Here is a 22,634-nt window from a genome sequence, read left to right as displayed (position 1 = left end):
TTTTTGAAGAGCCAGGGGGAGTCGGTTAGGCTACCCGTGGTCATTTACTCCAACAAAGAGGTTGGAGTGGATGATTTATCTTTTAGTAAAATATAGCGCAAATCAATCCTAAGAAAAATTGCCATGGTTTACCATCCCAGGATCAAACAACACACATTGTAAAAATTCCCAAGATTTAGAGTCTCTTTGCAATTCCTTTAGAGCATCTCCAAAGGAGGATGTAAATATCGCACGCGCGCGGAGCGGTTTCGCGCGCTCCAGTGGACGCGGCAGATTCCGGCGCGGCAAAAATCACGCGCGCGCGAAAATGCGGCCTCGCGCGCTCTATAAAACGCCCGCGCTCGACCGGCCAACCGCACACTCGAGCGCCCCCGCCACCCCCCTTCTTCCCCCTGCCGCCCCCTTCTTCCTCGCATCAGACGCCCTGCCGCCTTCGTTGCGCCGTTCTTCCAAGGCCTTCTCCCCCGCCGCCGCGTCGCCTGAGCAGCTCCGGCTACCGCGGCGCCCCGGCGCCCGTGTCCGCCCTTCCGGCACGTTCTACACGGAGATCCGCTCCGGTGGCGTGCGTCTCGGTCTCGGGACGTTCAAGACCGCGCGCGAAGCCGCCCGCGCGTACGACGCGGCGGCGTGGCGCCTCTCCAGGCCACGCTCGCAGATGAACTTTGACGACGCGCGGACGTGCCAGCAGGCGCAGGACCTCGCGCCTCCGCCGCGGCTAGTAAGCGACGAGGACCGTCATGAACACCGCAGACGGCAGCACCGCCTCATCATCGCCGAGGCGGACGAGCTAGCCATGCCGGAGTGGCGCCAGCGCTACCCGCAGGACGTCGCCGACAAGAACGCCTTCTGGGTGGAGCGTCGTGTAGACCGGGCGGACAGGCGTCGGCGAAAGACACTGGCGATATTGCAGTGCGAACTGGGACATGCGTCGTTCTTTGACAACAACGATCCTCGGTGGGATGACGCGTTTCTGTCGACGTCGGACAACACCACCGAGGAGGAGGACGACTCGGAGTAGTTTCTTGTTTTTTTTTTGCACCGTAGTTTATGTATTTTATTTTGTATCGTAAGACTAGTTTGTGGTGTTGGGTTGAACTATGCTATGTGTATCGTTGAATTTTATCTATATGTTTCAAATATTGTTTGTATGTGCTCTGGTTGTTCGCGCGCGTCATTTTTTTGCAACGCCTGTTGGCGCAGCTCGCGCGCGCAATATTTTGCAGCTGCCGCTGGAGCCAACGCTCTGCTGCGCACAAAAATATGCTATTTAGACGCTGTAAAACTTGTTTTAGCGCACCGCGCGCCTGTTGAAGATGCTCTTAGAAGCCCCAAGTGATTGCATGGTGAGATTGCTTGCTTTGCATGCTGTCGGTACACGGTAGAGTTCACCTTTATGACCGTAGGCACCTCATCGTCGACGGGAACGCCTCCTCCCACTGAATGCGCATCGTCGAAAATCCTGAAATAAATTCAGAAATAAATGCGAGCACCGGGATTTGTACCCTGATGGGCTGGGATATCACAGTCCCTCTAACCATTCATATCTAACCACAGATTGGTTCGCAAAAACCTCTTAGAGTCTCTTTGATTCAAAGGATTTTCATAGGATCTTTGAAAGATTAGAATCCTTAGAAAATTTTCCTACATTGATCGTTTGATTCGTAGGATTGAATTCTGTAGGATTTTTTTCTAAGGATTCATTTGTGCTACGTTTCATAAGAATTCTAACATCCACTCCAACCTCTTAGAAGAAATCCCTTGTTTTTCCATGACACAATCAAACAAACTCAAATCCTATAGGGATCCAATAGACATGCCATTCTAATCCTACATTTTTTCTATTCCTGCGTTTTTGCAATCCTATGAATCAAAGAGGCCCTTATATTTGGTTACAAAGAGAGTACTATTGTACCCATATTTGTACTATTGTACAGCAGTACGCGCCGTCCACGGACGGGGACGGGCACGTACTCCAGCTGTTCATCCACATGTACGTATGTACCCAGCTGGACCGAGAGACTGTCCACGTAATCACGTACGCATGTACGCGCGCCAGCTAGAATGATCCGTCCGAATTAGAATAGGAGTAGTAGTAGAAGAAGAAGAAAATCTGTGCAAGTGCTTTCCACTCATGCGTACGTACGTACGTACTCCTACGTTGCGCCGTCTCGTCATGTACAGTATATCGGACCGACGATGCCGATCACCTATCCGTCCATTGATGGGTGCGTACGTGCAGGTGACGTGGAGATCAGGCCGCCACGTACACAGCTGGCGCGGTCCGGCCGTCACATACACCGGCTCGTGGGATGGGGACATATATGTAGCGTATCGCCCAGAAACGGACTGGAAGCGGATTTACAGGCCTGTGTATGGAAGCCAGCTCAGCTATAGCAGTATACGCGTGGCGTAGGTCGATATGCCAGCGTGCATGGGTGGTGGCCTGCTGGCTGGGTGGCGCTGGATCCCGATCCATCACCGACACGTGTACGGACGGATCAGAGAGACAACTATAATTACGCATGGTACTACTGTGTAAAGTAGTAGCAGATTGCCGTTGAAACAGAAATGGGAATATGGATTATGCCAGGGAATCTTGCGTGCAGGCAACAGGAGAATATTACGATTTGGCGCCAGGGGAATTCCAACGCCGATAATCTTAACAATAATAATCCAATGGCGACTAGTTTCCTTGAGCAAAACATCCAAGGTATGCTTTTTTCAGACACTCGCTAAGTTTTATTTATGTCGTCTCAATGTTTACAGGCAAAAAAAATAAAAGATCACCGGAATGACTCAACCACATATGCCGGCCAAAACCAAGTGTTAAAGCATACTTAACTAGATTGTGAAGGGATGTAGGCATGCATGCCTACGCACTGTTTCCTTTAAATTCTCCGCAAAATCGCTCGGGCACGGCCGCACGGCCCGCGGGCCCGCGGGTCACCATCCAGCTTCCTCCATCTCTCTCCGTGTTTATTTTTGCCAAAAAAAACACCAACTTTTTGTTTGAAAAAAGTAGAAATTCACTTTTACTCATAAGTGTATATGCAACCATTGTCAAAAGATACATTTTAAAAAGTAAAAAATATCGAGAAACAATTCCGCGTGTAAATTCAGACATTATATCTGTGTGCGCCAAGTTTCGATGAAAAAGGACAATTTTTTTGTGCCTTGTGTAAAAAGACAATTTTCGATGCTTGATTAGAGCTATTCATGAGGCATTTCTTTTATCTTTTTCATACATGCCACAAAAAATGTCCTTTTCAGCGAATTTTTGTGTGCGGACATAGGATGTCCGGATGTACACGTGGGATTTTTTCTCAATTTTTTAAACTTTTTAAAATGTGTTTTTATACATATTTCATGATAGGTGTATCTACACCTAGGAGCCAAAACGCCACTCCCAGAAGAAGGCTCAAAGTCATATATTATTAAGTAATCACATGTCCTTATAAACACACTTTTAGGATGCCGAAGTCCTCTTTCTCCTGCATCCACCTGCCTCGATGTGAGCATAGCTCAATGTCGTCTATGGACCTTCGTCTCGGCGGAGCAAACTTTTTTAAATCTAGGAGCTTGGAAAAGTAGCGGTCGGGAAACCGTCGATACATAACCAGAGACGAAGACGGGCGCAATCTGCGAAGCAAATTTCTGCCCATGAGAAAAAAACACCAATAATGGCCTGGAAAAACTCTAAAGACCGTGTAGACCAAAAGCCGAGTGAATCCACCAGAAACCTAGTTCTGACTAGGTCCCACGAGACCCGTCGGAGAGACAGCTCCACACGTCCTTCACTGACAAAAAAACACACCAACGAACAGGGATAGACAAGGAGAACATTATTCCTACCCGGGGCAACGACGCCGCGTCCCAAACCAAACTCGAAGAGTCCCTAAAGAAAAACAAACATGAAGGCTCCCTTAAGGAAAAATTGATAATATTATTACCAAACCACCGAACTAAGCCGGTTGCATAATGCTCGTGCGACCAAATTCAAATAGTGGCACCCATCGTCCTGATGCCACGAGTATAACCTAACCTGAAGTAAGGATCATGTAACCATGTGGATAACTTGCAAAAAATCCGAAACTTTCACTTTGTTAAAACAATATCATTTGGACAATTTCAGATTGTGCAAATTAATAATGACACTCCCACTGGAATTGGACATGCATATGTTTATTCACGTGGTTGCTTAGCCAATGTGGCACGAAACTAGCTTTGTCAATCATGAGGTTAGAAGCAAACACATCCAGATACATACAGCTAAAACAGGAAACTTATATGAATAAAAGACCATTTAGAAAAAATCCCATTCAATTCTTAGTGCTCACATTTATACATGGGGGCTCATTTGGTCTGGACGAAACCAAAACGTAGGAATTAGTTGTAGTGCAAAAATGGTCATCCTCAGGAATTCTCTTGTCTTGTTCCTAATTGAAAAATGAACTTTGAATGGATGTTTAGTTTACTTCAAAAAACAAAGGGAATGAATAATATTATAAATCCGTGTACCCGTTTCCTACAAACCAAATGCATCTATAGAATTTTTTCCAGAATCCTTGTTTTTATGTTTTTTTATATGAAAATCCTTCAAACCGAACAAGGTCTAGATGACGCATTCGGTAGAAAAATATATAACGGTCGATGGAAGTGCATGCGCCGAACTATAACGGTACATGGATTTCGAAACGGATGACAACTAAATCTAGCAGGATCGTCTTTTTAATTGAGTATAAACCGAATCTAACCAGAAAAGGAAAGGAAATAAAAACTATTTTTAAATACACTAAAAATCAAAATACCTTGATTATGGTTCACAGAAAGATAAAAATTACAGCTCAGAGTTTACTTATAAATTAATACAAATCCGGCGCTGATTCAACGCCACCCACCCTCCTTCCTTCCTTCTTCGTCTATTCCTTTCCTCCCAGCTCACTTCTCCTCCCCCCCACCCCACCCCCTGTGGCCTCTCCAAGACCCCTCCGACCCACCGCCACCGCGCTTGACTCTCTCTTGGACTCGCGTGTGCGTGCGTGCTTCTCTCGAGCTCGTCTGGCTAGCTCGGTCGTGTACTTGTATGCCTGCTTGGCCAATGGGAGTGGGGCGGTGGCACTGGTGGTGAGCGAGTCGCCATGGCAGCTCGGGGGCTGGTGAAGGAGGCAGCGGCGATGTCCCCGCTCACCAATGCGCTTCCCACCGGCAACATCTGCTCGTCGGGCCGCGTAACGCGGCGCCCTCTGCACCCGTGCCGCGTGTCCGGCCGAATGTGCTCGGATCCGTCCCCGGCCACTACGGTCACGACGGCATGGCCCCCGCCTAGAGCATCGGCATTGACGCCGGCAGCATCTTAAGAACTCTCTCGACGCAGACCGCCAATTTGCAGTCTCAGCTGGATGGTGCTAATCGAGATCTGTTCGAATCCGAGAGGAAGATCCAGCAGCAGCTAAGGAAGATCATCGCAGATCATTGTGTGGCAGAATCACTCTCCCACGACAAGCCCTCGATCGCCGGAAGCTGGCAACCAGATGCCACCAACGGGCATGCGAATGGCAGCATCAGCCCGGTTTAGGCCGGTGTGGCTTCGAATTTGTCAACGTTGACATCTCTCAAGTTTGACCCGTCTGCCATGCCATGCATGCATGCATGGCTTTTCTTCTTTTTCTTTTTTGATAAATATTTTTCTTTCCGGTGTGATTCTGATGCATTATGTTTGCAAAGATAGTTCAGTTCACTCCAGAAAAGTGATTGAGCAGCCAGTAACAAATGAGGCCCTCAATCCTCATGTGTATGGACATCGATCACAGACTGTAACACTCCACTCCACTTTGTGCAGCATGGAGTTCCTCTGTTTAGTTCTTTGCTTCATTGTTACGTTGGGAAGCAATCCTTTTCCCTTGGCTGTAGTAATGTGTTTTCTTCATTCCTGTGATAACTACTGTGTATGTTTCTGAGTTTGCCATTTTCCTGCAACAAAATTTTTAAAAAATATATGAATGGCATGTGGTAGCAGCACATATCGTTGTGGCTGGTGCAGTGGAGCACATGACCAAAATATGGCACTTCATCACTGAATCCTTGTGTGGTGGCAGGAGCTGCAGTTTCCAGTTTTGGTGCCCATTTTGATGAGAACCAACCAACAGGAATGGGCTTGCAGAGAAGATGATGGCAAAGCTGGACCTCGCTCTGCTCCAGTCCATTATCATGGGAAGAAGGCCAAGATGCCCATGATTGCATGCAGCATGCAGCCAGCTTCTTCCTTCTTCACTTGGGTATGGATATGGACACATGGTCAACTCCTGCACTGCACTGCAGGTCTTCAACTTGATCTATCCATGGCAATATGGCACGGCACAGCATCTAGCCAAAGTCTGCATTGATGTGAGAGGTTGACCTTCCTTTGCAACTCGTCATATGCATCCATGATTTTTCCTAGCAGTAGTATAGATCCATACTCCAGCTTAACTTCCCGTAGTGGTCGCGGAAAGTTCCCGCGTTCCAATGGGGCCTCCATCGCATTGATCCGATCATGTCCAAATCCTGGCTCCGCCCCGGGCTGATCGATCGTCAATGATTATTCCTCACTAGCCAAAAAGAATGCCATGTGTCAAAGATGAGTAGCAACAAACAAGAGGCTGGATAGGCTGTACTATATACGTAGGACGACCATGGGCTTCTTCTCCTGACACGGGTCTTCTCCGACCGCCCGATCCAGGCCGTCCTTCGGGTCACCGACGGCCCAGATCGCCGGGCGGGCACGGCCATGGCCCTTCGTCGAGCTGGTAGGTAGCAGCTAGGTAGCAGGCAGCATGCAGTGCCCTCACGGCCACGGCACTGGGAGGCTGGATGATTGATCCGACCGTCCATCCAGCCTACGCCGGCCGGCCGGCCGGCCAGCCATTTGTCACCGGTCGGACAAGGACAGAGGGCGACGCATAGCATGAGATGCATGGCCCTCACATGCATGCATGGGTCTATATATGATGCTGCTAGAGACACGAGAATGTGAGAGGAGGAAGGAAATAGTGCAATGCATCTACATGATTTTTGGCCGAGGTATCGGTGTGATGACCCATACTGATGTACCGGTTGATAACAAGAAATTATGGAAGCTCAAAATTCCCCTAAAAGTAAAGATATTTCTCTGGTTTCTAAATAGAGGGGTCATTTTAACTAGAGATAACTTGGCACGACGCAACTGGCAAGGTAGCAAGACATGTGTCTTTTGCCAACATGACGAGTCCATCAAACACTTATTTTTTGAGTGTAAGTTTACTCGTGTAGTCTGGGCCATAGTTCAAGTAGCTTCAAATCTATATCCCCCACGTAGTGCGCGTAACATGTTCGGCAATTGGTTGCGGGGTATCGATAAACAATTTTCTGTATATCTACTCGTGGGAGCGGCTACCTTATGTTGGGCACTGTGGCTTACCAGAAATGATGTGATTTTTAACAATAAATGTGTTTCATCTACTGTGCAGGTTATCCATGCTTGTACGCGATGGCTCCGTACGTGGTCTATCCTGCAGAGGCAGGAGGACAGAGACATTTTTATGATGGCATCTACACGGCTGGAGCATACAGTCAGGGAGGTTTTCTCCCAACATGGATGGTTGTGTAATCTCCGGATAGGAGTTGCCCCACTCTAGGCTGGACTTTTGCTGCAAAACGATATTTATTTTTAGGCTTGTTGGACATGTTGGCAGTGTGCATCGCGCTGTGCAGAGGCCGGGCATTTTTCAATGCTGTTGTATCACCTCGATATATCAATTAAATGAAATGTTCTTTATCGAAAAAATGATTTTTGGCCGAGGGTGGCATGCCATGCCATGCCATGCATGCGCACTGTGCTGGAGAATCGTTTGCTTGTGCACGCAGGACATTGACCATGCTACAGTAAAGTCCCTACTACCTAGAAAGAGAAGGCTTATGGCTATGGACGATCTGTGTACCTGCCTAAAACCAGCTACCTAAGCTAAACCTACCTACCTGTGTTGCTTTTGCACTGCATATGCATTGGTTTCATGTGACATGGCAAACTGGACTCAAACAACAGCATCATCGACAGACAGATGATCAGTGCTGATCATCGGGAATGGGATATGACCGGCAAACCGTCAAGTATGGGGTGTGACCTCGGCTCTCACATAGAGATGGTAGATGGATGACCTGCAGTGCAGGGCAGGGCACTGGCCATGCATGCGTACATGATTTGTGCTGCTGATAGATCATCTGCTGCGCTGCGTGTCTAAAGTAAACTGGGAAATGCTGCTGCTGCTGTTGTTGTGATCGGTGTATTCATTTCAGAGCTAGTAGCACGCACATAGAGAGATGCAGTACATACAGTTGGTTTGGAGCTACACACATCGATGCCCGTGCATATCTACAATAAGTTTCAGCAACATGAGCTTGAAGAGTTGGAGTGAGTGTCTGCAAGCGGCAAAATTTCGTGTTTTGACCCTTTTGTGATATAAATTCGGGATCTGACCCCTGTTTAAAAGTTTTTCGAGATCTGACCCTTTTGCTACCGCCAGGCCTTCAGGCGGTAGGGTTGCACAGTCTACCGCCACAGGTTCTGACGGTAGGTGTGGTTGACAACCGTTAAGCCGTTAACGGCTGCTTACGGACCTACCGCCATAGGCCACGGCGGTAGCCAGCACAAACCTACCGCCGAGAGCCCTGGTGGTAGGTTATCATAGTGGCATGAAGTTAACTGCTTTGATTTTGTCTTCAATTTTTTTACCATAGACATAAGAAACAATAAGCACAATTTCATAGACATAAGAAGTTTGATCACATCCAAATAGTTTGATCACATCCAAATAGTTTTGCCATTACGGACTAAGAAACAAGTACCAAATAACATAGTTTGATCACATAACATAGTTTGATCACATCCAAATAGTTTCACGAAGCCAACATAAGAAGTTTAACAAGTTCAACGGTCATCGACCACATAAAATGTTTCATCCATAGGTAGCAATCAAACATGACGATCATCAGCAGCCACACACACATATAGTTCTAGATGATATAGATGACAATCATCATCTTCAAGCCTTGACGGTGGGTGTTCCTGATAGTAATTAGGATTGCCTGTCCAACATGAAGATTCTTGTCAACGAGGAAGCTCTTCCACCCAACCGAGCTTAAGTGTGTGCGACCGTCCGTGTCCACGCCGTACGCACAAGTAGTGATGGAGCCCCTTGCGGTAAGGCGTATTCCAGCATAGCCTTCTTCATCAGCCTTGATGCCACAACTCTCAGATAGGCTCTTTGGCAATTTCTGAATAAGAAAAACATATCAATTAATAAGTAGCCTCGCGCATACTCTTGCAAATATATTTCTACTAAGTATAGATTTCTACACTATGAAAAGACACAGTACTACACATTTCTACTAAGCATGAATTCTACTAATAAGTATGGATTATCTACACTATTAACAGTTCCTTGGATTCTACACTAACAACATACCATGACATGTCGATCGGTCATGGTACTTGTCAGACGGGTCACGAATGGCACCCCGACCAAGTCAGCACGTGGAAGAAAGTTGTCCCATAGGTTGCACACCTCCTGATCGCTCAGCCTCACTCTTTGAGCACAGATGGCTTCCTCAAGTGGGTCCTCATAGTCATCATCCTCATCAAGTGGTGGTGGTGGTGCCATTTTCCTTATATAAGCATTGATTGGATAAAGTTAATTAAACATCAATATTTGTTCTAACGCAAGCATTCATCATATATAGGTAGATTCCACCTAAATCAATGGAGATATATAGCAAAACAAATATCTACAATATTCACACAAGAAATCATCACATCATCCTCATCTTCAGGGTTCAACATTTTATCTCCAACTAGAGAGGGTTCCTCATATGGTCAAAAAGACTAAACCTAGGGTTCATCAACTAGGTTCATCACATTGCAATCATCTAGGTTCTAGGGTTCATCATATCAACTAGAGAGGGTTCCTCATATGGTCAAAAAAGACTAAACCTAGGGTTCATCAACTAGGTTCATCACATTGCAATCATCTAGGTTCTAGGGTTCATCATATCAACTAGAGGAGGGTTCCTCATATGGTCAAAAAAGACTAAACCTAGGGTTCATCAACTAGGTTCATCACATTGCAATCATCTAGGTTCTAGGGTTCATCATATCAACTAGAGAGGGTTCCTCATATGGTCAAAAAAGACTAAACCTAGGGTTCATCAACTAGGTTCATCACATTGCAATCATCTAGGTTCATTATATTAACTAGGGTTCATCATATCAACTAGGGATCCTTATGATTTTGAACATGAACATGAACCTTTTTAGGCTATAAGAAAGCGGATTGATTTGACTCAAACTAATTGGGGGATTGGAGGAGCTTACCTTCCTCTTTCCGTAGCCATCTCGATCCGCTAAATCCGTGAATCAACGAAGAAGATCGGAGTGGGGAAGTGGAGGAGATGAGAAAATGGGCGAGAGGAAGAAGAAGGCGGCTGGGTGGGTGGGGATAAGGGGTTGGGGTGGGGTGAGCGGGGCGGTTGGGCTTATAAATGTTGGGTTTCGTAGCAATAATTCAAATTTTCCTACGTGTCACCAAGATCAATCTAGGAGATGCTAGAAACGAGAGAGAGGGAGTGCATCTTCATTCCCTTGAAGATCGCTAAGCGGAAGCGTTACAAAAACGCGGTTGATGGAGTCGTACTCGCGGCGATTCAAATCGCAGAAGATCCGATCTAGCGCCGAACGGACGGCGCCTCCGCGTTCAACACACGTACAGCCCGGGGACGTCTCCTCCTTCTTGATCCAGCAAGGGGAGAGGAGAAGTTGAGGGAGAACTCCAGCAGCACGACGGCGTGGTGGCAATGGAGCTCGTGGTTCTCCGGCAGGGCTTCGCTATGCACGACGGAGGAGCAGGAGGAGAGGGCTGCGCCAGGGAAGGGTGTGGCTGCCCTCCCACCCCCTCACTATATATAGGGGAAAGGGGAGAGGGGGCCGGCCCCTCTAGATGGATCTAGAGGAGGAGGCGGCGGCCAGGGGAAACCCTAGATGGGTTTGGGCGCCCCCACCCCCTAGGAAACTTGCCCCCCAAGCCGGGAGGGGCGGCTGCCCTAGGGGTGGCGCCCCCACCTCTCCTGGTTACGTGAGAGGGGTTTGGAGGGGTGCACAGCCCCTTAGTGGGCTGGTTTGCCCCTTCCCCTTGGCCCATAAGGCCCCCCAACGCTTGTCGGGGCCTCCGAAACCCCTTTCAGACATGCTGGCCATAGCCTGGTACTCCCAGAACAATTCCGGACTCCAATACCCTTCGTCCAATATACCGATCTTCACCTCCGGACCATTCCGGAGCTCCTCGTCATGTCCGGGATCTCATCCGGGACTCCGAACAACCTTCGGTAACCACATACTATTTCCCATAACAACTCTAGCGTCACCGAACCTTAAGTGTGTAGACCCTACGGGTTCAGGAACCATGCAGACATGACCGAGACACCTCTCCGGCCAATAACCAATAGCGGGATCTGGATACCCATATTGGCTCCCACATGTTCCACGATGATCTCATCGGATGAACCACGATGTCGGGGATTCAATCAATCCCGTATACAATTCCCTTTGTCCATCAGTATGTTACTTGCCCGAGATTCGATCGTCGGTATACCAATACCTCGTTCAATCTCGTTACCGGCAAGTCTCTTTACTCATTCCGTAACGCATGATCCCGTGGCTAACTCCTTAGTCACATTGAGCTCATTATGATGATGCATTACCGAGTGGGCCCAGAGATACCTCTCCGTCATACGGAGTGACAAATCCCAGTCTCGATTCGTGCCAACCCAACAGACACTTTCGGAGATACCTGTAGTGCACCTTTATAGCCACCCAGTTACGTTGTGACGTTTGGTACACCCAAAGCATTCCTACGGTATCCGGGAGTTGCACAATCTCATGGTCTAAGGAAATGATACTTGACAGTAGAAAAGCTCTTAGCAAACGAACTACACGATCTTGTGCTATGCTTAGGATTGGGTCTTGTCCATCACATCATTCTCCTAATGATGTGATCCCGTTATCAATGACATCCAATGTCCATGGTCAGGAAACCATAACTATCTATTGATCAACGAGCTAGTCAACTAGAGGCTTCCTAGGGACATGTTGTGGTCTATGTATTCACACATGTATTACGGTTTCCAGTTAATACAATTATAGCATGAACAATAGACAATTATCATGAACAAGGAAATACAATAATAACCATTTTATTATTGCCTCTAGGGCATATTTCCAACAGTCTCCCACTTGCACTAGAGTCAATAATCTAGTTCACATCACTATGTGATTGTAATGAATCCAGCACCCATGGGGTTTGTTCATATCTCGCTTGTGAGAGAGGTTATTAGTCAACGGGTCTGAACCTTTCAGATCCGTGTGTGCTTTACAAATCTCTATGTCATCTTGTAGATGCAGCTACCACGCGCTACTTGGAGCTATTCCAAATAACTGCTCTACTATTCGAATCTGGTTTACTACTCAGTCATCCGGATTAGTGTCAAAGTTTGCATCGATGTAACCCTTTACGACAAACTCTTTTACCACCTCCATAATCGAGAAAATTCCTTAGTCCACTAGATACTAAGGATAAGTTCGACCGTTGTCATGTGATCCATTCCTGGATCACTATTGTACCCCTTGACTGACTCATGGCAAGGCAGACTTCGGGTGCGGCACACAACATAGCATATTGTAGAGCCTACGTCTAAAGCATAGGGGACGACCTTCGTCCTTTCTCTCTCTTCTGCCGTGGTCAGGTCTTGAGTCTTACTCAATACTCACACCTTGTAACACAGCCAAGAACTCCTTCTTTGCTGATCTATTTTGAACTCCTTCAAAATCTTGTCACGGTATGTATTCATTTGAAAGTACTATTAAGCATTTTTTATCTATCCTTATAGATCTTGATGCTCAATGTTCAAGTAGCTTAATCCAGGTTTTCCATTGAAAAATACTTTTCAAATAACCCTGTATGATTTCTAGAAATTCTACATCATTTCTGATCAACAATATGTTAACAACATATACTCATAAAAAATTCTATAGTGCTCCCACTCACTTCTTTGGAAATACAAGTTTCTCATAAACTTTGTAAAAACCAAAAATCTTTGATCATCTCATCAAAGCGTACATTAAAACTCCGAGATGCTTACTCCAGTCCTTAGAAGGATTGATGGAGCTTTGCATACTTGTTAGCATCTTTCAGGATTGACAAAACCTTCTGGTTGTATCACATACAACCTTTCCTCAAGAAAATCGTCGAGGAAACAATGTTTTGACATCCTATTTGCAAGATTTCATAAATAATGCAGTAACTGCTAATATAATTCCAACAGACTCTTAGCATCGTTACGAGTGAGAAAGTCTCATCGCAGTCAACTCCTTGAACTTGTCGGAAAACATCTTAACGACAAGTCAAGCTTTCTTAATGGTGACACTTACCATCATTGTTCGTCTTCCTTTTAAAATCCATCTGCACCCAACAGCCTTACGACCATCAAGTAGTTCTTCCAAAGTCTATACTTTGTTTTTATACATGGATCCTCTCTCGGATTTTATGGCCTCGAGCCATTCGTCGGAATCTGGGCCCACCATCGCTTCTCCATAGCTCGTAGGTTCGTTGTTGTCTAGCAACATGACTTCCAAGACAGGATTACGTACCACTCTGAAGTAGTACGGATCCTTGTCGTCCTACGAGGTTTGGTAGTGACTTGATCCGAAGTTTCATGATCACTATCATAAGCTTCCACTTCAATTGGTGTAGGTGCCACAGGAACAACTTCATGTGCCCTGCTACACACTAGTTGAAGTGATGGTTCAATAACCTCATCAAGTCTCCACCATCCTCCCACTCAATTCTTTCGAGAGAAACTTTTCCTCGAGAAAGGACCTATTTCTAGAAACAATCACTTTGCTTCCGGATCTGAAATAGGAGGTATACCCAACTATTTTTGGGTATTCTATGAAGATGCATTTATCCGCTTTGGGTTCGAGCTTATCAGCCTGAAACTTTTTTTCACATAAGCGTCGCAGCCCCAAACTTTTAAGAAACGACAGCTTAGGTTTCTCTAAACCATAGTTCATACGGTGTCGTCTCAACGGAATTGCGTGGTGCCCTATTTAAAGTGAATGTGGTTGTCTCTAATGCCTAACCCATAAACGATAGTGGTAATTCGAGAAGAGACATCATGGTATGCACCATATCCAATAGGGTGCAGTTATGATGTTCGGACACACCATCACACTATGGTGTTCCAGGCGGTATTAGTTGTGAAACAATTTTCACAATGTCTTAATTGTGTGCCAAACTGTAACTCAGATATTCATCTCTATGATCATATCATAGACATTTTATCCTCTTGTCACGACGATCTTCAACTTCACTCTGAAATTACTTGAACCTTTCAATAATTCAAACTTGTGTTTCATCAAGTAAATATTCTCAGCATCTACTCAAATCATCTGTGAAGTAAGAACATAACGATATCCACTGCGTGCCTCAACACTCATTGGACTGCACACATCAAAATGTATTACTTCCAACAAGTTGCTTTCTTGTTCCATCTTACTGAAAACGAGGCCTTTCAGTCATCTTGCCCATGTGCTATGATTTGCATGTCTCAAGTGATTCAAAATCAAGTGAGTCCAAACGATCCATCTGTATGGAGTTTCTTCATGCATATCTACCAATAGGCATGGTTCGCATGTCTCAATCTTTTCAAAAACGAGTGAGTCCAAAGATCCATCAACATGGAGCTTCTTCATGCGTTTTATACCAATATGACTCAAATGGCAGTGCCACAAGTATGTGGTACTATCATTACTATTTTATATCTTTTGGCATGAACATGTGTATCACTACGATCGAGATTCAATAAACCATTCATTTTAGGTGCAAGACCATTGAAGGTATTATTCAAATAAATAGAGTAACCATTATCCTCCTTAAATGAATAACCGTATTGCGATAAACATAATCCAATCATGTCTATGCTCAACGCAAACACCAAATAACAATTATTTAGGTTTAATACCAATCCCGATGGTAGAGGGAGCGTACGATGTTTGATTACATCAACCTTGGAAACACTTCCAACACATATCGTCATCTCACCTTTAGCTAGTCTCCGTTTATTCCGTAGCCTTTTATTTTGAGTTACCAAGATTTAGCAACCGAACCGGTATCTAATACCCTGGTGCTACTAGGAGTACTAGTAAAGTACACATTAATATAATGTATATCCAATATACTTCTGTCGACCTTGCATGCCTTCTCATCTACCAAGTATCTAGGGTAGTTCTGCTTCAGTGACCGTTCCCCTCATTACAGAAGCACTTAGTCTCGGGTTTGGGTTCAACCTTGGATTTCTTCACTAGAGCAGCAACTGATTTGCCGTTTCATGAAGTATCCCTTCTTTCCCTTGCCCTTCTTGAAACTAGTGGTTTTACTAACCATCAACAATTGATGCTCCTACTTGATTTCTACTTTCGCGGTGTCAAACATCGCGAGATGCTCAAGGATCATCATGTCTATCCCTGATATGTTATAGTTCATCATGAAGCTCTAATAGCTTGGTGGCAGTGACTATGGAGAACCATCACTATCTCATCTGGAAGATTAACTCCCACTCGATTCAAGCGATTGTAGTACTCAGACAATCTGAGCACATGCTCAACGATTGAGCTTTTCTCCCTTAGTTTGCAGGCTTAAGAAACTTGTCAGAGGTCTCATACCTCTTGATGTGGGCACTAGTCTGAAATCCCAATTACAGTCTTTGGAACATCTCATATGTTCTGCGACGTTTCAAAAACGTCTTTGGCGCCTCAATTCTAAACTGTTAGCATTACGCACTGAACTATCACGTAGTCATCAAAACGTGTATGTCAGATGTTCGCAACATCCACAGACGACGCTCGAGGTTTAGCACACCGAGCGGTGCATTAAGGACATAAGCCTTCTGCGCAGCAATGAGGATAATCCTCAGTTTACGGACCCAGTCCGCATAATTTCTACTATCAACTTTCAACTAAACTTTCTCTAGGAACATATCTTAAACAGTAGAACCAAAGCGTAAGCTATGACATAATTTGCAAAGACCTTTTGACTATTGTTGATAGTCAAATTTGGCAGATGAAAAATATGGATCGTGATGCTAATGTGCTAAGCTGAAGATTGTTTTTTAACTGAAGATATACACACGCTGATGGAGTTGGGGAGGTAAGAGTACAGGAAGTTGAAGATTTAGACTCCAGTTTTGTTCGCGTACAACCACCATCAGGTATAACATGAAGACGGGGCTACGGTTGAGATATGCTTGACTATTTGGAGCACGGAGAGGAGCGGACGTCGCTGGTTATACTGTTTTTATTATCAAGGAAACCAGGTTCCTGTTCAAAATGTACAGATAAGGACCAAATCTTGTAAAACAGAGTTGTAACCAGATCGGTCTCCTGATCGATCAAAGGATCAAAGTCCAGATCGCCCTATATATACTTAGGGTCAGAGGCCGGTAGAGGGACACACCCAACATCGACAAAAACAAGTCTATTATTTCTACACGTAGTTTTTCTTTCGTTCGTTCGTTTTTCACCTTCGACTTCTCTGTTCTTGCCTGCAAGTTCAGAGATCGCCGTGGCAGTAGGTCGATCCTACGCTGCTGCACCCAGAAAACGGGACCTAGACGTCGCTTAGGTTCTGTTTGCCGTTGATCCGTTGAAGATTCGTCCAGAAGAATCAAGTTTTCTTTGAGATCGGTAAGAACAAGGCCGTTCTGTTCCTCATACAGCAAAAGACACCAAAAGAAAAGACTAGCTAGATTATTGATCTGTTGTGTTGCCGTGCAAACGATTTTGCCATCAACACAATTTGGCGACTCCGCTGGGGAATCGAGTCAATCGGCTATCATGTCTGACGACAAGGCCGAACTCAACTCCAGCAACATCATCAAACCCACATTAGATGAGTTGTCAGAAGAATATCGTCAGAAGTATGAGCAACGTTTGCAAGAATTTGAAGACGCTCAGCGCCGGCGCAAGCAAGAGTTTGAAGATACAATGCTTTCCTGCTTCCAGAAGACTCGCCAAGGTGTCATCATGAAGGGACCTGATCTGCCATCCGTCACCGAAGCATCGAAGGTAGGACCGGTAAGTGAAATTACACATGGTCTCAAGGAAGAGATGGCTATTATGATTGATCAATCAGTAGGTGCATCTGTTCATAATACGCATGAAAATTATGTTAGAAACCTAGACAGCATGATCGCTGGTCATGTTAAAAATCTGTTTGAAAAGATGCAAGTTAGTAACTCTGTGATGCCATCAGTGTCGTATTCTGACAGAGAAAGAGATAGGAAGCCCTTAGCAACCGAGGCTTCAACTTCAAATAATAATGCTGTTAATATGCAGCACGGTGCTATACCTTTCGATTCATCGGCGCTCTTCACACCCCCTGGAGTACCACAATATGGTTTGCCGATGAATTTGTATGCTAACCACAATAGTAGTGGTCCGGCTGTTAGTGTTTCACCAAGTGTTGCTAGATCAGGGCATGCATATGCACCTCTTGCATTTTCTTCGTCAGGTCCTACAGCTAGCCCTTACAACTCGGTTCCATCTATGATCAATAATCAAAGCCGAGTATATGTTATTCCAGCAAGCATTCCTGTGTCTTCATACCAGCCTATGATACATTATATGCCCACAATGCCACCTCCGAATTTAACCAGTACACATGGTCAATTACCATCTAGTAATTTTAATAATTCTTTCAGAAATTTGCCACCCGCACAACCGAACCAAGCACTGCAGCATGACCATAGTATTCCACAACCTAGTACTGTAGGGCAACAACAGCAGATGGCACGAGATCGGCTTATGGCCGAGCCTCACACAGGGGCTGATAATCTGAAGGAACAGTTGGCTACTGTCTTGAAGGATTCATTTGGGCTGGAACCAAAGGGGAATGCACGAGCTTATAGAAAGCCGTATCCTGATTATTATGATACTTTTCAGTATCCTAGGGGGTTCAGGTTACCGGAGTTTGTTAAATTTACGGGAGAAGATGGTAGAACAACACTGGAGCATATTGCTCAATTTATTGTACAGTGCGGTGAGGCTAGTGCTAGTGAAGTGCTAAAGCTGAGATTATTTCCATTGTCCTTATCTGGCACAGCTTTTTCTTGGTTTTCTTCGCTTGCACCCAATTCTATTCATACATGGTCTCAGTTGGAACAGAAGTTTCATGAATATTTTTATACTGGAGATAATGAACTCAGATTGTCACATTTAACATCGGTTAAACAGAAGCATACGGAATCTGTTGCTGAATATATTAGAAGGTTTAGAGATACACGAAACCGATGTTTTAATTTGGTAATTTCTGATAGGGATCTTGCTGATCTAGCTTATTCAGATTTGCTTGTACATCTTAAAGAAAAGCTAGAAGGACATGATTTTGTGGATGTTAGCCAAGTTTTGCAAAAGGCTCTGGCTCAAGAAAGCCGGGCAAAAGAATCTAGAAATTTTCATAGGTCTAGTGATAAAACTAGTAAAAATGATCGGCCTGGTATGAACATGGTTGAGTATGATTCTTAGTCATCAGATGATGAGGGTACAGATATGTGTGTGGCTGAATGGGATTGGGCTTCTAAGTCTAAACCATTTGTTTGCTCTGCACTGAAGCCAATTTCACATAAGAGGGAAGAAATAAAATATACATTTGATGTTTCCAAGTGTGCTAAGATCTTTGATTATTTGTTACAATGGAAACAAATTAAACTGAATAATGGCCATGTTATACCGTCACCAGAAGAACTAAAAAGGCGTGCTTATTGCAAATGGCATAATTCTTATTCTCATGCTACTAATGACTGTAATGTTTTCCGTCGACAGGTTCAATCGGCCATTAATGAAGGACGTTTGAAGTTTGATGAGCGGATGCAATTAGATGCTAATCCTTTCCCTGTCAACACGATTGATTTTGAGAATAAGAAAGTTCTTGTTCGGCCATCTCAGGCCGAGTCAGCAAGAGGAAAAAATATGGTGGTGGCTGAGAGTAGCTCAAAGTCTCTGGAAGAGACCAGGGAGGTGGCCAAAAAAGTGCAGATTGAGAAAAATTATAGGGGTGGTGAATCAATTAAAATTGCAGTGCCAGTATTAGGCTCTGACGCTATGCAAAGTGCCAGGCCAAGAATGATCAAACCAAAGAGCCCCGAAGTTGACCGTTGGAAAATTAATGAGGGAAAGAGTAAGGCAATAAAAAGAAAGAGAAGCCAAAGGTCACTTTTGATAAGCTTCTGGCTAAGTATGAACATGGCAAGGCAGGTCAAAAATATTTTGATCGGCCGAGAAACTTTAAGCGGCCGAGATCACCAGAACAGGGATTTACTGGGCCAGAATATCGACGTGGAGATTTTCATGCAGCAGCCCCATATCCATTTAACGGGCCGCCAATGCCTATGCCATGGGGATTCGATTTTGCTCCTTGTCCGCCGTGGGGTTGGTGCGGACCATGGATGCCGCCTCCTCCGGTAATGCCTTTTGGACAGTTTCATCCAGGTTGGGCTCCTCACAGAAGGCCGGTTTTTGATAGATTGTCACATCCAAATCATAACCGTTATGGTCAAAGGGATTGGTCTTATGGTAGAGGTGAGCTTAATCGAAAAGTATACCGTGTGAAGGAGACTAAGCATGTGAATGAGGAACCAAGCTCGGTTACAGGTGAGAGACAACCAGGTTGCAAATTTGCAGGTGCCAACAATGGAGTACAGCGTACCACAACAACACATGAGAAGGATGAGGCTACAGGAACAACAAACAGTGAGGAAGCCACAATACCATCCATGAATAGTGATTCTGCTACAGTAAAAACTGGTTTGATTACCTCCTGTGTTGATTCTGGAGAACCAAAAATATCAAATTGTGCCAACCTGAGCAACGGTTCAGAAATACAGAAGGTTGATAGGAATGTGCCTTTGCTGCCTGGGACAACGCCGCAACCACGTTGGTGCCCCAAGGGTCTTTCCAATTCACAAAAACGACGATTACAGAGGCTACGCACGGAAAAATTGAGGGAGGAGGAAGCCGAAAAATTGAGGGACAAGTTGTTCAATGAGTGGAAGCCTATGGTTCCCGTCCGAAAGGAGTGGAGAGTAAAACAAGTCAATGTACCCGATCCAACGCCTAGTGATGATGAAGATGATCTGCTGGATGATGAAGGGTCTCCGATGATTAAAAATGGCTCTCCAACTTGCGATGGTATGGATATTAATATGGTATTTGTATTGCCTTCAGAATTCTGGGCTGTGGAAGAAAGTGAAGCGGCACAATTGTGTCTTGGTCCCAAGGAAGCTATTTTTGAAAAGCCAGATGAATCAAGCCGTCATTTGAGGCCACTGTATGTTAAGGGGCATATTAATGGGAAACCAATATCTAGAATGTTAGTTGATGGCGGAGCAGCTGTAAACTTTATGCCATACTCACTGTTTAAGAAATTGGGACGAGAGGACAGCGAGCTTATGAAGACCAATTTGACACTTAATGGATTTGGGGGAGAGCCTACAGAAGCAAAAGGGGTTATCACTATGGAACTTACTATTGGAAGCAAGACCATACCTACGGCTTTCTTCGTCGCTGATAAGCAAGGTAATTATAGTGTCTTATTGGGTCGTGATTGGATACACGCAAACCGGTGTGTCCTTCTACTTTGCACCAGTTTTTGATACAGTGGGTCGATGATGATGTGGAAATTGTTCATGCGGATACGTCGACCTATATTGCTATGGCTGATGCTTCAGCTAATTGGCAACATGGTGATGCCCAATGTTTGTCAGAGCTAGATCTTTCAGATTTTGATTTTCTTAGTGTAACCAAAGATGGGTTTGTACCCGTAGTTGTAAAGCCGGTTGTTGCAGCTCGGCTCGAGAATATGATGTTATAGATGGGTCAAGAAGATAACTTAGATTGGTTACAAAAACGTGTGGAACAATATCGGTCTGATAAGAACGATATTTTGTGAGGCTATTGATGATTTTGATGAAGTGCAAAAGTTAGGACAAGGTTTTTCGTCGGCTGATCCATTAGAAGAGATTGATATAGGTGATGGTACTATTCCTAGGCCGACTTTTATTAATAGGAATATGACAGCCGATTACAAGGTGAAAGTGATCGAGTTACTTAAACAATATGTTGATTGCTTCGCTTGGGAGTATCATGAAATGCCGGGTCTTAGCCGAGAGCTAGTAGAGCATCGGTTGCCTATTAAATCTGGATTTAGGCCTCACAAACAGCCACCTAGAAAGTTTAATCCTAGTATGTATGATGGGATTAAAGAAGAAATAGGGAGATTATTGAAAGCTGGTTTTATAAGGCCTTGTAGGTATGCTGAATGGATTTCTAACATTGTCTCGGTTCAGAAGAAGAATACTGGTAAGTTGAGAATATGTATCGACTTCAGAGATTTAAATAGGGCTACACCTAAAGATGAATATCCTATGCCTATAGCTGACATGTTAATTAATGATGCTTCAGGACATAGAGTTATTAGTTTCTTAGATGGTAATGCTGGTTACAATCAAATTTTTATGGCCGAAGAGGATACTTCTAAAACGGCCTTTAGGTGTCCCGGTTTTGTTGGTTTATTCGAATGGGTTGTTATGACATTTGGTCTGAAGAATGCCGGCACGACTTATCAAAGAGCTATGAACCTAATCTTTCATGATTTACTTGGTATAGTAGTAGAAATATATATTGATGATATAGTTGTCAAATCGGATAGTGTGGATCATCATTTAGCCGATTTACGCTTAGACTTTGAGAGAATGCGTCGGTATGGTTTAAAGATGAACCCACTTAAATGTGCTTTTGGTGTGTCGGCTGGTAAATTTCTAGGATTTATAGTACATGAGAGAGGCATTGAGATAGATCCTAGTAAAATAGAAGCTATTAAGAAAATAGAGGCGCCGCAATGTAAGAGGGACATGCAGAAATTTTTAGGCAAAGTTAACTATTTGAGAAGGTTCATATCTAACTTGTCTGGAAAGGTTAGTGCATTTACACCTATACTTCGGTTGAAGAGGGAAAATGAATTTACTTGGGGGGCAGAGCAACAACGTGCATTTGATGAGATCAAAAAATATTTGTCTACGCCTCCTGTGTTGAGGGCACCTAAAGCCGGAACACCGTTTCGGATGTATGTTGCTGCGGAAGATAATGTTATTGGCGCTGTCCTAACACAAAAAATTGATGAAAAGGAGTATGTGATAACATATTTGAGCCGACGTCTATTGGAAACAGAGCAAAGGTATGTGTTTATTGAGAAGTTATGTTTATCCTTATATCATGCTTGCACAAGATTGAGACACTATTTGCTATCTAGTACTCCCTCCGTAAACTAATATAAGAGCGTTTAGAATACTAAAGTAGTGATCTAAACGCTCTTATATTAGTTTACAGAGGGAGTACTTGTGAAATAGCATGCCAGACCGATGTTATCAAATATATGCTACAAAGACCGATTTTGAGTGGCAGAATCGGTAAGTGGGCATATGCATTGATAGAATATGATTTGGCTTATAAGTCTTTAAAA

At 44.5% G+C, this 22,634-nt stretch overlaps 1 protein-coding gene across 1 annotated transcript; it reads left to right on the top strand.

Annotated features, from left to right (window-relative positions):
• Positions 1-307: 307 nt before the first annotated feature.
• Positions 308-1,018, top strand: LOC109762121 (uncharacterized). The gene has a single exon (XM_020320943.3). The coding sequence runs from the start codon at positions 308-310 to the stop codon at positions 1,016-1,018; it is 711 nt and encodes a 236-aa protein (XP_020176532.3).
• Positions 1,019-22,634: the final 21,616 nt, after the last annotated feature.

Source organism: Aegilops tauschii, chromosome 1 (genome assembly GCF_002575655.3).
Source record: "Aegilops tauschii subsp. strangulata cultivar AL8/78 chromosome 1, Aet v6.0, whole genome shotgun sequence".
Taxonomy (NCBI): Eukaryota; Viridiplantae; Streptophyta; class Magnoliopsida; order Poales; family Poaceae; genus Aegilops; species Aegilops tauschii.
This window is presented reverse-complemented; position numbering and strand designations above follow the sequence as displayed.

What these genes read in the sequence shown, in the direction of transcription:
- LOC109762121 (XM_020320943.3), top strand. Translation starts at nt 308, where the DNA reads ATGCGGCCTCGCGCGCTCTATAAAACGCCCGCGCTCGACCGGCCAACC.